This window comes from Salvia hispanica, chromosome 3 (assembly GCF_023119035.1).
Source record: "Salvia hispanica cultivar TCC Black 2014 chromosome 3, UniMelb_Shisp_WGS_1.0, whole genome shotgun sequence".
Taxonomy (NCBI): domain Eukaryota; kingdom Viridiplantae; phylum Streptophyta; class Magnoliopsida; order Lamiales; family Lamiaceae; genus Salvia; species Salvia hispanica.
The window spans coordinates 38,387,562-38,401,043 of NC_062967.1; the positions used below are offsets into that span (position 1 = coordinate 38,387,562).

The following is a 13,482-nucleotide window of genomic DNA, read 5'->3' on the forward strand; positions in this document are numbered from 1 at the left end:
TATACTTGAGACCCTAGTGGAAGAAGAAAACATAAACAGTTGATTTAGAAAAACATTAAAAATGGTCTATAAATGAGTTTTAGGGATCTGAGCCCTTGTAAATCCTAAATACGTACAACATCATTAATTTTCCTACCAAAGAGGACCACTATAATTCATTTTCCGAATTAAATTGCATGCTACATTAAAGATTTTAATCATTGTCTTTGGCTGTATAGCATAGCAAAGTCAAAATCGTGATGTTGCAAGTCCCCATTCCCCTATTTATATCCAAAGTGATAAGAAAATCTCAGTTGGGTGACTAAATAGTTGGTTTGATTATAGGGTAAATTGTCAAAAAAAATTTAGAAAATTTGATCAAATTTTAGTTTTGTTTCGCAACTTTAAAAATCAGTTAACAAATCATAAAATTTGAAATTTGTTCTTGATTATCCTATGACAAGAAATTGGGATGAAATTGTATCTTGATTATCATATGCAGACAATGCCGCTAATAAGTTAAATGATGTTGTATCTTCATAAGCAAAACATCCCTGTTTGTTTGAAAAACTGCATCAATATATTAGATGTAGTCAATCATAATTTTTTGCTGTGATATAATTGAGAATAAATTCAAATTTTAAGGTGATTTATAAAGTTGCGGGATGGACTTAAATTTGACCGAATTTCATGATTTTTCTGATAATTTGGCTTTCAATATAATATGGTACAATTGGTGTGTGAGAGAGAGAAAACAAAGGGTTGTGACTAGAGGAAAAAAGACCTTTAAATGGACCACCCTATAGAAATTCAAGATTTGCATAAGGTGGGATTGATGTAGACTAAGAATAGTGTGGTCCTATAATTGATTCATAAATACTAATTAATTGGGTGTTTGATTTTTGTTTATTTTATTGGACTGCCTGCTCCTTCTGTCACCTCTTTACCTTGTTAAAACCATACTACCATTAATTAATTGGACATTTCAAGATTAAGCATTTGGGCTAGATATGGAGTGAATTTTGATACTCCATTAAGGACTTTTCTTGGGCCTTTATTTCTAGCCCAATTATTTCGTGAAAAGCAATGCCTTATGTAGCAGTAGTACTAATATTTTTTGATTAATTCAATTTGATCGAATTAAAGTTATGATACATTGCATTTGTTGAATTACAAAATTAATAAAATAAAAACCATAAGAAAAATGCAATTACTGAATCTCGTGATTCTAAAATATAGGTTTATGTTAGTTGAGAAATTTTATTGGCCAAAATTAGTCAAATTAAATTAGTACTACATTTCAACAAAATATATAGCTATTTATTTGGCTAATTAAATAGATGATTAGGAAAAATCAAATTACTAATTAGCGATGCAATGCAGCGTGACTATTAAATTTATGTTCAGGTGTAAAGGTAAAATTTAATTAGAAATCTACGTGGTAAGAAATGTGATTTATGTGAATAAACTTATAATGAGTTAGAATAAGGAAAAAAAAAAAGAATGATGATATTCTAGACACACCACCACTTCGGAAAGGAAAAATAGAAATAGAATCCCCTAACCTATTATTTATTCTTCAATTTGATCTTATTTTTGACATTTAAGTGCTCAAGATATGTGGTGTGCCACAAAAAATTTCATCTACCAATGTATTTTACTATGATTAGCTTTGAACTAAGTTGATAATCTAATCCATCAAATATTCAAATCATATATTTTGTCAATATACACAAAATGAATCTGTAAACTAAACAAAAAATATGCAGTGTGGTTTCTGCAACAATTTCATTGCCTGTAAATGAAAAAATTATGTTCATCTTCTTTCAATGGCAATAGATAATGTCAAGAATGCTTGTGCCAAATTATAACAAAAACATTACAAAATGGTTATGTCAGCACCAGCTACAGAGCCTCCTTCGTGGAGGTGAGCGCGTTTCAAAATAATTTTAGCTGTTATGCATCCGGAATTTAGACCGGAGAAGGCAAAAGGTGGTAACAGAAATACCACGATGGGGTCAGACAAAATGCTCCGTAGGATACTCATTTTCATATCCATTGTAGTCGTAGTATAGCCTCTCCCCTTTTCTGATGTCACGGCTTGCAATCAAAAGAACACGACACTCACCATTGACATCAAACCTCAAACACTTCACATTTTGCTTCTTCTTCCCACCCCTGAGTCAGAGAGATGTGAATGTCAGCAGAGGTCACTACTATAATGCTTATTATTTCAAGGGATAAAAGAAAATTGACCAAAAACCAGCGAATGAGACAGTTATTCAACTTTTTTCAGTCATATATAGGAATATGCGAATAAGTATTAACGTACTGCACATGGTTGTTGATTCCATTGATGAACCGAGCAATGTTGCTTCGCTTATCCGGACAGATAACGAGACTTTTAGAAATGTCAGCAGCAGTGAGAAGAGTCATCATGCTATCACCATCATCATGCTCTCGATTTTTCAGGAAATCGACATCTCCAATATACTCAGTGATTATTGTCAAATCTCGAATGCATCTATCTGCTTCCACAGTGAATCTATTCCAATCGAGAAAAGAAAAACAGTTAAGGCTTGCAGCATTACCACAATAACACAGGAGTGAGCATGAAAGAATACCCACCCTTCGCGTGGATCAAACACAACCATAAGAGGTGGCCATTCACCTCGTTCCATCATAGTCTTACAGAGATTCAGAGTTTCTGTGTCATCTTTTGACATAACCTAATAATTCAGGAAATGAACAGTGATTAAAATGCCATTACTAAAATTAAAAACTAACAAAGCAGATTGTAATATATCTAGCTAATGACAAAATGAGGTATGAGATTTCGTATGGAAGGGATATCAAGGTCTATAGACCAAGTTGATGATTGCATAGCATCCCATTCTCTTGAGACTAAATCTTGTTTTTCTTGCAACGAATAATCTGACCAACAATCTTAATTCCAGACAAGATAGATAAATAGCATTTGAAAGTACCTGCATTCCATCTCTTTCCAGAGTAGCACAATTTGCTGATCTTGGAGCCATGCCCGGAATATAAGTCAGCTCATTGCTGAATTCCGCCCCAGTTGCATTCAGGGCTGTAGCTAAAGATGCCATCTGTTCCAATCTCCTATCAGAATCCTCCGTTGGAGTAAAAGGCAATAACTTCCTTCTCTTCTTTGACATCACTAAGCCACCAGTTCGCCTTCTTTTTTTTTTACAGTCTAAGGATGATAGACAGAGAACGCATATCATTAAGAGCCAAAAATTCTAACAACTATATGAAGATGTAACCAAGTGATGCCTTTTACCTTGACTGAGCTTTTCGGCAGGTCGTGAAGACCTTTGTATGCGGAAAAAATCAACTATTTTGGTTTGCACAAGAGTCAAATCTGCAAGCCAAACCAGCCTAATTATAATGCATTCTCATGATCTAATACAATCAATAACAACATAACAACCTGGAAATTGGTATTTTTTCCAGCCAAGTCACATAACATGGCCAAGAGAAATAAAATACTACAAGAACAAACCACAAACATGACAAGTTATGACTTGAGAACTGCACAAAATTACATTCGATCATTTCGATGGAGCTTGTTAATGACATGTAAAGCTTTGTACTAATGCCTTCCTGTTGCAAATTCATATTTAGCAGAAGATACTGATCAGTTCCTAGGGACTAAAATCTGTTTAAAGACAAAATCAAGTCCCACTCAGAAGCAAAACATACACTGTCCAATAGAAAAACAGTGATTTCTCATAAACCACATGCCAAAAGTACCAATCATGCCAAGTGTTGAATTCTAGTAAAGTGATGCGACTCTAAAGATGGATAATGTTTCTCAATAGTCAACAGAGAGTGGATAATGTTCAAAAGCACATACTCTAGAACAATATAAATCAAAATCAATAAAATGTAAACAATCTCATTGGAAATAGCACAAAACTAAACTCTAAAATATGCATAAAACATGGCAAAAAGACCTATGAACAGAATTAACACAGTAGTAAATTACACTCCATTTCGCAACAGACCTACAGAAATCAATAAGTACATTGAAAACAGCAATAGCCAAAGGTAGATATGTCACTCAATCTCAATTTCATTGCAAAATGTATACTTCCCCTTGCGAATTAACGATTTTCCGAGCAAAAGGTTGAATCTTTACACAACTGGGAAACTCAATTTTAAGAAATGACGCAAAAAAACACTAAATCAGCCCCAAAATTCATCAAAATAAAACGAGACCAATAAACATACTTGGAGGATTTTGTTGATTGGAGCAAGAGGGGCAGAACCAGCTGCCTCTGGGCACGGCGACCAGAACCGGCCGGAGGCAGAAGAGGTGGAATCCACGGTCACATTCATCGCACAACAGGAGCTCCGACGGGTACTCGCCCGACCCGCATTTCTCGCACTGCGTGTCGCTGTAATCCTCCGATTGTCGCTTCTTCGATCTAGGCCCATTTTTGGGAGCGATCTTGGCGTCATTAGCTGGCTTCGGAGCCTGGGTCCTCTTCCTCAGCGACGCCATTCCAATGGCGTGGAGAATTCAAGGAGGGAGAGAGAAATGGAGAAGAATGAATGAGGGTTTTCGCATTTGGTTTAAGAAATGGGGGAATTTAAGGGAGAGAAAGGGGGAAAAGCTGTGTGCGCGGGTAAATTGATTTTCGCGGTATTACTTGCTATTTTAGCGCCCAATCCACGTGTCGTGACGGACTATTATTTCTAGTAAATTGTGATTTCTCTAAATTTATTATTAAATGTAAATTATGTAATTTGTCTTGTTACGGAAAATGGATATAATTGCTTTTTTCCAATTCGGTCTACTTTACCTTTTCTGAAAAGGTCGAATATCAGGAATATTGCTGGTGGATAAAGTCGTATTTAAGAAATGAGAGAAAATAAATGAACACTATATATTCTTAATTACAATTACTATTTCCATATATTTTCAGACACAAATAAATAGAGATTTCAAAAACAAAGAAAGCCACATTAAATGGATGGTTAGTATTTTAGGTTATAAGTTTTAAAACTATTAAATAGTTCTACTAATTTAATTACGGTGGTGAACATGAATACAATGTATTTGGACAAGTGGAGCATATAGTCTTATTTCATCGACATGAAAATAAATCAATACTCCCACCGTCCCATTTTAAGAATTCCAGTTTACCATTTTTGTTTGTGTTTCACTTTAGGAGTTCCAATTGAAATATTACATAAATGATATTAGGCCTCATATTCCACTAATATTTTTTCACTCACATTTTATTATAAAACTAATATAAAAAGTAGGACTTATATTCCATTATTTTTTTTCACCAACTTTCATTTACATTTTTTAAAATCCAGGTCAAACTCAATCGAAACTCTTAAAGTAGGACGGAGGGAGTATTATTTATTTCTTGAGAATATATGTATACTATAGTACTAACTTTTTAAATGCATTTTCACGATACATTATTTTATCGTTATGGCATTTTTCCAATAATATTTGTGTGCTAACAACTTTGGCGGTTGAAAAGGTGCTTTTGTAACGAATAACAACGTCAATTATAGAGTGGCTTTAATTTATGGGAATCTTTTGTTCTTGGTTGATAAATATTTTTCATAAAACAAAATAAAATGAATTTCGTCACTGGTTAAAAACCCATTCCTAATTATTTTGCCATCATTAATAAAACTTCATTCATTAATAACCCACAACTTATTTTTACTTTATGCGGCTCACTGCGTATAATCCTTTTCTCATCAACTCGATTTCACTAGGACACATGAATAATTTTTTATATAAATAATTTTTTGGTAAAAATTGTTAGTATAGGAATATATTTAAAAAAATAATAAAATAAAAACTTAGACCCAATCAAGCCCATATATCCCAATAATGAGTCAATATTGATATTCAAACTTTATTGATGGAAGTAGAAACACAAGAGCAATCTATCCACCTAGTCACCGCCCATGACTCGCCCGAGTTCGCTCACCTGACTCACGCCTTGACTCACTCCTCCGTCATCGGACTCGACGCCGAATGGAAGCCCAATCGCCAGGCCTCCACCTTCCCCGCCGTCTCCCTCCTCCAAATCGCGTGCCGACTCGTCGACGCGCCCGAGTCGCCGGTCTTCCTCATCGATCTCCAAACCATTGACATTCCCCCGGTTTACGAGCTGCTGAAACAAGTGTTTGTAGCGCCCGATGTTTTAAAGCTGGGGTTTCGATTCAAGCAGGACTTGGTTTACCTTTCGTCCACGTTTTGCGACCGCGCCTGCGCTCCTGGTTTTGATAGGGTGAGTAATTTTTGTTGCATTTTCGGTGAAATCATTGATTTGGTTGTTGATATTTGATTTCGATTTATTAACCATTAATTAGGCAGTAAATGATTTGGTTTTTGTTATAAATTCGCACATTATCCAATTGTATTGTGTATTGAGCTATTCATGTTTGATTTCAAGCTTCCGCTTTGAAAAATTGTGAATTTCTTTGAATAATCATGCATTTGCAGATAGAACTATGACGAATTTGCAAAGAGATTAAGCACTTGTTTTGGTTTTGCCTTATGATAATTCTTTGCTGCATTGAGGAGAAGTGTGTGAGAATTAGCTCAATGAGTGATTTGTCAAATTGAGTTTGTTATCATATAATGTTGCTGGTTACAGTGTTTGTGTTGTTTTGAGGTTAATGGATTATCTTGTACAGGTCGAACCATTTATCGACATCAGTGCAATTTACAATCAATTACAAACGAAGCAACAGGGACGAAGGACACCCAAGCAAACAAAGAGTTTGGCAACAATCTGTGAAGAAGTTTTAGGGATTTCTCTCTCAAAGGTGTATATTGTTGTCGATTGAATTATAAGATACGTTGTGTTGTATTAGCTGGATTATCGGAAGTAGATTTTATAATTTGTATACTTTTCCCACTGTTTTTCAGGAACTTCAGTGTAGTGATTGGTCGCAACGTCCTCTAACAGAAGAGCAGAAGAAATATGCTGCTGCAGATGCTCATTGTTTGGTCGAGATATTTAACGTGTTCCATGCAAAGGTTGTCAGAGAAGGTTAAGGCTCCTCTGATTCATGTAAACATTTGTTTGGAATGCCTTTATGTGATGCTACATGATACTTGTTTTGAAACAAGTTTGATATTTTTTGGTGGACGACTTGCATTCGTCTGTTTAAGTGCTCATCTTTGTTTCTTCTTGAAGTTTGTGAAAGAGTTTTGAACTTATTGTAAAGAAAACTAATTAACTTTGCTAAGTTGAGAGCTGATTATGCATATAGAAAATATTAGTACATCGCTTTCACTCTAATCTGGATGATCTAATATTTTTTATTTTCTTGCATGTTTGGAGCAGGAAAATCATCTCAGCCATCTGAACCGGGGTTGAAGCAGATGTTCCAGACATCAAGTGGGGATAACATTGTAACAAGAGCCACACTTGTTGAAGCTACCAATATGATCCGCCCAACTATGCCTGAATTAGATAGCATACAGACGACTGAGGAGGCTGATTCCATGAAGTCGAACAATCTTAATAAACAAGTAGATGATAGCTTCTTGTGGGTTGTCAGGAAGCATGGTGATAGAATATTGTTAAAGGATTCTGACCGGAAGCCCAAAACTTCCAAAAACAAAGCTAAAAAGAGTGTATCGAAACCCAAAACCAGTGAAATTATAGAAGACTGGCAAGGCCCTCCTCCATGGGATCCATCTGCAGGAGGTGACTCTTGCCCCAAATTTCTGTGTGATGTGATGGTACGTGATTACTTATATTAGTTTAAACACTGTATGATATCCACAGCAATTTTTTCTGGTTATATCATACCCTTATATTCTATATAAATAATACTAGCTGTGTAAGATTTCCGAATGCTCAAAGTGCGAATCTGATATGAAAAACTGTCAGGTTGAAGGTTTAGCAAAGCATTTACGTTGTGTTGGGATAGATGCTGCAATTCCGCATTTAAGGAAGCCTGATACAAGGTGCATTTCTCACTAGTATTTTATAATGCATTTTCTCGAAAAAGCCATAGAAAAAACTATCTTATCTTTTGTTACGTAGAAATCAGAAGATACGTGTACTTGACTAAATCTTCCATTTATTTTCACCAGGGACCTAATTGATCAAGCACAAAAGGAGAAGAGAGTGCTCTTGACTCGAGATGCCAAGATTCTAAGGCATGAATATTTGATAAAGAATCAAATATACAGGCTAAAAAGTCTCCTAAAGAATGACCAGCTACTCGAGGTAACCCTTATGTACGTCCAATGTAGTGGCTTGGTCGTCTTAACATGGTCTTCTTGAGATCTACAGGTGATCGAGACATTCCAGCTTAAGATTTCTGAGGATCAATTAATGTCGAGGTGCACTAAGTGCAATGGGAAGTTCATCCAGAAACCTTTAACAACTCAAGAAGCCGTTGAAGCTGCCAAGGGATTTCAAGTGATTCCAAACTGCTTGTTCAACCGAAATTTGGAGTTCTGGCAGTGCATGGACTGCAATCAACTTTATTGGGAGGTAACATATCAGTCGTTGTTAGTTAATCGTTGGTATCAAGATTGAGGCGTTATGTTCTGCTCTATCAGATATGTCACCAACACTTGTGAGGGCAGCACTTCTAATATTATACGTACTTTATTTTGCAGGGTACGCAGTATCATAATGCAGTCCAGAAATTCATCGATGTATGTAAGCTAAACGAGCAACCTGAAGGTGATGATGCTCTGTAAAGTCGACCATACTCTTTCTTCGTACCAAGCAATTGTTGTCATGTTTGTATGCCATGGTTCATTAGTTCTAGCAAAATTTTAACTTAAACTGCTACGGTGCTCGTCTTTTCTCCTTTGTAAACTTAGAAAAGGGCGTACGAACTAGAAATTTCATGAAACCATCGCTCATACACGTTGATCCTGCTTTCTCTTTACAGAGTTGTGCACATAATTTAGAATTTACACCTTCACTATGTGATATTTGAGCAGAATTGAAAATGCTAAAGCTAGGCATTGTAAGAGTGGTTGATTAACATACTACTTGGAATAACTGCAGATATTTTTTAAGAGCGTCTCCAGTGGGCGGTGGCGCCCCTCCCACTAGCCCCTCCCACTAGGACTTCCCACAAAACTGCCTGCCACGTCATCACTAGCTCCTCTCATTCCACTGCTACATCACTAGCCCTTCCCACTGCACTAGGACTTCCCGCAATTATTCAATTTACGGTTTATAATTTACGGAATTAAAATGTCGACACGGAATACGGGAAAATTCAAAAACTTCATTAAAAAAATTACATAATTTAAAAAAAATTACATATTATCCTTGGCTTTCACTTCTCCTCGTCCTCGTGCCCGTCCTCGTCCCCGTCGCCCGTGCCGCTGCCGCCTCCGACGTGCCCGTCCCCAATCTCGACGCCATAATCATCAATGGGTGGCATTCTTAAATCGCGGCGACATTGATCGACCACATCCTTGCACAGCCTTTTGTACACAGGATCGTGGGTGTTATACTCCCTCCGTTCCATAGTAATGGAGGCAAAACTTTTCGGCACGGAGATTAAGAAAAATTGTGTTAGGTGAATTAAGTAAAGAGAGAATAAAGTGGAAAATGAAAAAGGTAGAGAGATGAAGATAGAAAAAAGTAAGAGAGAGTAAAGTAGATGTGGAAAAATGTGTTGACTTTTACTAAAAAGGGAAATGACTCTATTACTATGGAACAGACGGAAATGGAAAAACGCCCCTATTACTATGGAACGGAGGGAGTACCTTTTCGCTTTGCCCCATCGGGCGACGACGGCGGCGGAGTCTGTTCGTGGTAGCGGGGCCACTTCCTCGGCTTCGGGGAGCTCGTGCGAACCCGGCACTGCTGCTGGTTGTACTCACCGGAAGAGTTGATCTTCGTTCGCTTCCAGCCCGAGTCGACACCCACAGCAAACTTTTGCGAGTCCTTGACCACGAGAAAGGCCTCCCATTGGTCAAACTCTTTGAACTTCAATTCTTTGTCGGGGTAATGGGCCAAGGCTCGTCTCCGGACATCATCCTCAGACATGCCGCTGGTTGCCATGCGCATGTTGTTGTGGTAGATGGCAGCAAAACGACTGAGCTTAGGCCTCAACCGAAGCCACTGTTTCCGGCATTGCTCGGAAGTGCGAGCCTTCGCCCCAGACAATTTGCAGACGCGGTAGGCCTCACTAATGCGATGCCACAATCGATCAACATACTGGTTCGGCCCGACATAGGGATCCTCTACTACACCGACCCAGGCCTTCGCAAGCGCGGCATTTTCCCACACGGTCCAGATCGTCCTCCTCTCCTCCGCCTCATCCTCACCCTCCTCCTCTGCCTCTGCCCCCGTGTGTTCGAGGAAGAGCTCGGGACTTTGCCCTTGCCCCTACCCCCGCCCCTACCTCCGCCCCTGGTCTTGCCCTTGCCTCTGCTCTCTGCTCCTTGCAGCAGGCTCCGCCTCATCGGGAGTCTCACGGATCGGTGATAGCCCCAACTCCGCTCCCAGCTCCTCAAAAGAGAAAGTCTCGATGCCGGCGTACTGAGTCTCCGGAACAGTACTAGGGGAATCGTCGGCCAACAAATCTATATATGGGCGATAGACAGATTCCCTAGGCGTCCTCGGGCTCCTGTGCTGCATCGACCCACCCACCGCCATATTTGGCGGCGTACCGCCCATCCCCACTGCTCCGGGCATCATCCCACCCACCCCGTCATATTTGACGGCATACCGCCAAACCCCCCGCTGCCCCTGGCATCATCCCACCCACCCCCGCCATATTTGACGGCGTACCGCCCATCCCCGCTGCCCCGATCATCATCCCACCCATCTGACTCATCAACTGGAACATATTGTAGAACATTTGGGGATTCATCCCCCCCATCCCCGCCATTTGGGGATTCATCCCCGCCATCTGGGGAGTCATCCCCGCCATTGGATATTCATCCCCGCAAAGTTTCCCTCTGTTCCGGTGGGAATTGGGGGTGTGTTTCCGCCGCTCGTGGTGGGGGAATTCCTATTGTACTCCATTGTAGTAGAAATGAAATTTGTAGATTTAGAGAGAGAAACTTGTCAATACAAGTGGTGTGAATGAAATGAAGTTGGGGGAGCCCTTTTTATAGAGTTTACAAAAAAAAAAAAAAAATTACAAATCTCGGACGTCTGACCTTCGCCACTGTGGCGGACATCCGATCGGACGTGCAAACGAGGGGCGAGCCCATGGGAGGGGCACTCGGGACGGGCGTGGGCAGACGTCCCGCTCCCTACGGCGGACGTCCGGTCGGACGTCGGCGAGGGGCGACCGGGACGTCCGCCGATCGAGACGCTCTAGGTCAGAATGATGCTTAATTAATCTTTTATTTCAACTGTTATTTTATGCATTTTCATAACAAATGATATTTATATCTCCAAGAACTAGATAGATAAATTAAAAAAATGTGACAGTTGTTAATTCATGACATAATTACTCGGTTTCGAATTAAATGAGATATACTAATTGGTGTTTAACTAAAGCATCAACTGAAAATGACTTCATCTTCTTCAACGAACACAAAAAACAACGACGGAAATCACACTACTAGACGAAGCAAACCAAGCAGAACAAAATCCCCATAATCTCATGCACAAATTTCACCTCCCCTGTTCAGATCCACACTTCGGATGCTAAATCCACTCCGGATCCAAGCATCAGAACAAAAATCCAACCGAACACAACTTCAATACCACGATTCTCGAATCTCCTAAAATATTCAGCAACAAATTCAAGAGAACATCTCAAATAAACAAACCAAAATAGCAAGCATCATGAGCTAAAATATTTATATTCCTAAAGAATTAGAGTAATTGGACAAATAGGAGAGCATTAAATCAAAACATGAAAATGACGCAATATAGAAACAAATCTATACAGTGATTAAAAATACTAGGAATAGATGGTAATTTAGAATTAAGGGATAAGAGTTATCCAATATTGGCTCGTGTAAAGGTTAAAACACAACACTCTTTCAAATAATAAATAAAAATATATTCAAACTATCACCTATGAATTTCACTATTCAATAATATTTAAGAATATATTAAAGACATATTTCAACACAATTATATGAGAACCCACACTTCACACCACCACTCTTTTGTAAACAATAGACAAAATAGCCTAATGCTTATATAGAGGAGAAGAAGTCGGTTTATTTTGCCGACTTATGGAAATCCAGAAGCAAGTTTCTAGCTAATTCTAATATTATAATAATTTTAATATCTCCTCTATATTGCTAATTAATTTGATTTCTTTTACTCCACCAATGCTGATTGGTCTAGAAAAGTCTAGAAGTCGGATACAAATTTTAATAAATTTATTGAATATTTTGATTTTGGAATGAATTTGGAAGGAAGTTCGTAAAAAAATAAGGAACCTTTCTTTTGCATCCTACAAATGGAAAAAATGCCAATTATCAGTGTTTTTTTTATGTTGAAAACGCCTAACAACATTGTTGTCTTTATAAACACCAATTTGATTGGCGTATTTAAAATTAACATGGTAGTAAAAAAAATACATGAATATTGAGTTTGCCCATATGATATGGTGGAAGAAGTTAAGGGTTTTGTTGCTTCAGCATGAGTTCAAATTCCACATGGAGCTATTTGAACTCCATTTTGTTCTAAACACGAGTGAGTATCAGACATTGAATAGTGTTCGGAAATTGTTTGAATTATTTTGTATAAGGAAGCCGCGTTTTTTGTTGAGGAGAAAATGTAATATATAAGTATTTAGCAAGTAATAGCAAAAAGAATACAAGTTGGGAAGTAAAACTTAATTTATCCTAGCCCAGTGCCCTTTTAGGTAGGAGCCCAATTTTGATATGATTTGTTAAAACGTGGATGATGCATATTACTTTGAGTAGTAATATGGGGCCACCATTATTTAAATGCATAACTAAGATTAAAATACGTAGTTCACATAAAGGCGTTTTAGTTCATAAAATGGATTTGAAAATACAAAGTGAATCAAGATGTAATCACATTTTTTGTACTTTTCACTAACCATCACAATTTTGTACCAAAAATGCACCTAAGGCATGATTTGAAATCGCTAAATTTATGTGGATAAATTTCAAAATATGGTTGATTTCAGAATCTCTCATTATTTATAGTGGATATGACAGACTATTTATTTTGATGATTCATAATACGTGCAATTCGAAATCACAAAATTTATATTGTTAAGTTCAAGATATCTCATTATTTATTGTGGATATGGTGATTATTTTGCTTTGTAGATTTATCATAATTATGAGTTAAAAATTTAATGATATAGACTAACTACATGGCATGATAATATTGTGTATCTCACTAATTATTAGTATTTCACAAGTGGGAGTTGTAGGAATATAAAGATTTAAACTATATGAGGTATTTTATTTTTATGAATGAAATAAAATCTTGAAATCGAAAAACTTTCCAAATTGTTCTATGATTCATAATAATGTTTAATCTAAGCTATTAT

The 13,482-nt window shown here is 37.6% G+C and overlaps 3 protein-coding genes across 3 annotated transcripts; 1 reads left to right on the forward strand and 2 right to left on the reverse strand.

The window, feature by feature from the left end:
• Positions 1–1,730: 1,730 nt before the first annotated feature.
• Positions 1,731–4,621, reverse strand: LOC125212412 (histone-lysine N-methyltransferase ATXR6). The gene is made up of 6 exons (XM_048112579.1): positions 4,237–4,621; positions 3,284–3,364; positions 2,967–3,196; positions 2,608–2,708; positions 2,312–2,524; positions 1,731–2,157 (listed from the first exon to the last, which is right to left on the reverse strand). Exons 1-6 carry the CDS (start codon positions 4,508–4,510, stop codon positions 1,998–2,000), a joined length of 1,059 nt encoding a protein of 352 aa, XP_047968536.1. The 5' UTR covers positions 4,511–4,621; the 3' UTR covers positions 1,731–1,997.
• Positions 4,622–5,867: 1,246 nt separating this feature from the next.
• Positions 5,868–8,883, forward strand: LOC125211433. The gene is made up of 8 exons (XM_048111223.1): positions 5,868–6,272; positions 6,682–6,813; positions 6,917–7,040; positions 7,338–7,738; positions 7,890–7,966; positions 8,096–8,231; positions 8,298–8,501; positions 8,630–8,883. The coding sequence occupies exons 1-8, from the start codon at positions 5,901–5,903 to the stop codon at positions 8,711–8,713; spliced, it is 1,530 nt and encodes a 509-aa protein (XP_047967180.1). The 5' UTR covers positions 5,868–5,900; the 3' UTR covers positions 8,714–8,883.
• Positions 8,884–9,722: 839 nt separating this feature from the next.
• On the reverse strand, positions 9,723–10,637 carry LOC125210102 (glutathione S-transferase T3-like). Its single transcript, XM_048109680.1, has 2 exons — positions 10,457–10,637; positions 9,723–10,321 (listed from the first exon to the last, which is right to left on the reverse strand). The coding sequence occupies exons 1-2, from the start codon at positions 10,635–10,637 to the stop codon at positions 9,723–9,725; spliced, it is 780 nt and encodes a 259-aa protein (XP_047965637.1).
• Between the last annotated feature and the right edge of the window lie 2,845 nt (positions 10,638–13,482).

What these genes read in the sequence shown, in the direction of transcription:
- LOC125212412 (XM_048112579.1), bottom strand. Translation starts at nt 4,510, where the DNA reads ATGGCGTCGCTGAGGAAGAGGACCCAGGCTCCGAAGCCAGCTAATGAC. An exon ending in TGGAAAGAGATGGAATGCAG is followed by an intron (nt 2,709 to 2,966) that starts GTACTTTCAAAT and finishes CTGAATTATTAG; the next exon opens with GTTATGTCAAAAGATGACAC. An exon ending in GTGTTTGATCCACGCGAAGG is followed by an intron (nt 2,525 to 2,607) that starts GTGGGTATTCTT and finishes CGATTGGAATAG; the next exon opens with ATTCACTGTGGAAGCAGATA.
- LOC125211433 (XM_048111223.1), top strand. Translation starts at nt 5,901, where the DNA reads ATGGAAGTAGAAACACAAGAGCAATCTATCCACCTAGTCACCGCCCAT. An exon ending in GCGCTCCTGGTTTTGATAGG is followed by an intron (nt 6,273 to 6,681) that starts GTGAGTAATTTT and finishes TATCTTGTACAG; the next exon opens with GTCGAACCATTTATCGACAT. An exon ending in TAGGGATTTCTCTCTCAAAG is followed by an intron (nt 6,814 to 6,916) that starts GTGTATATTGTT and finishes ACTGTTTTTCAG; the next exon opens with GAACTTCAGTGTAGTGATTG.
- LOC125210102 (XM_048109680.1), bottom strand. Translation starts at nt 10,637, where the DNA reads ATGGCGGTGGGTGGGTCGATGCAGCACAGGAGCCCGAGGACGCCTAGG. An exon ending in GTTGGGGCTATCACCGATCC is followed by an intron (nt 10,322 to 10,456) that starts GTGAGACTCCCG and finishes ACACGGGGGCAG; the next exon opens with AGGCAGAGGAGGAGGGTGAG.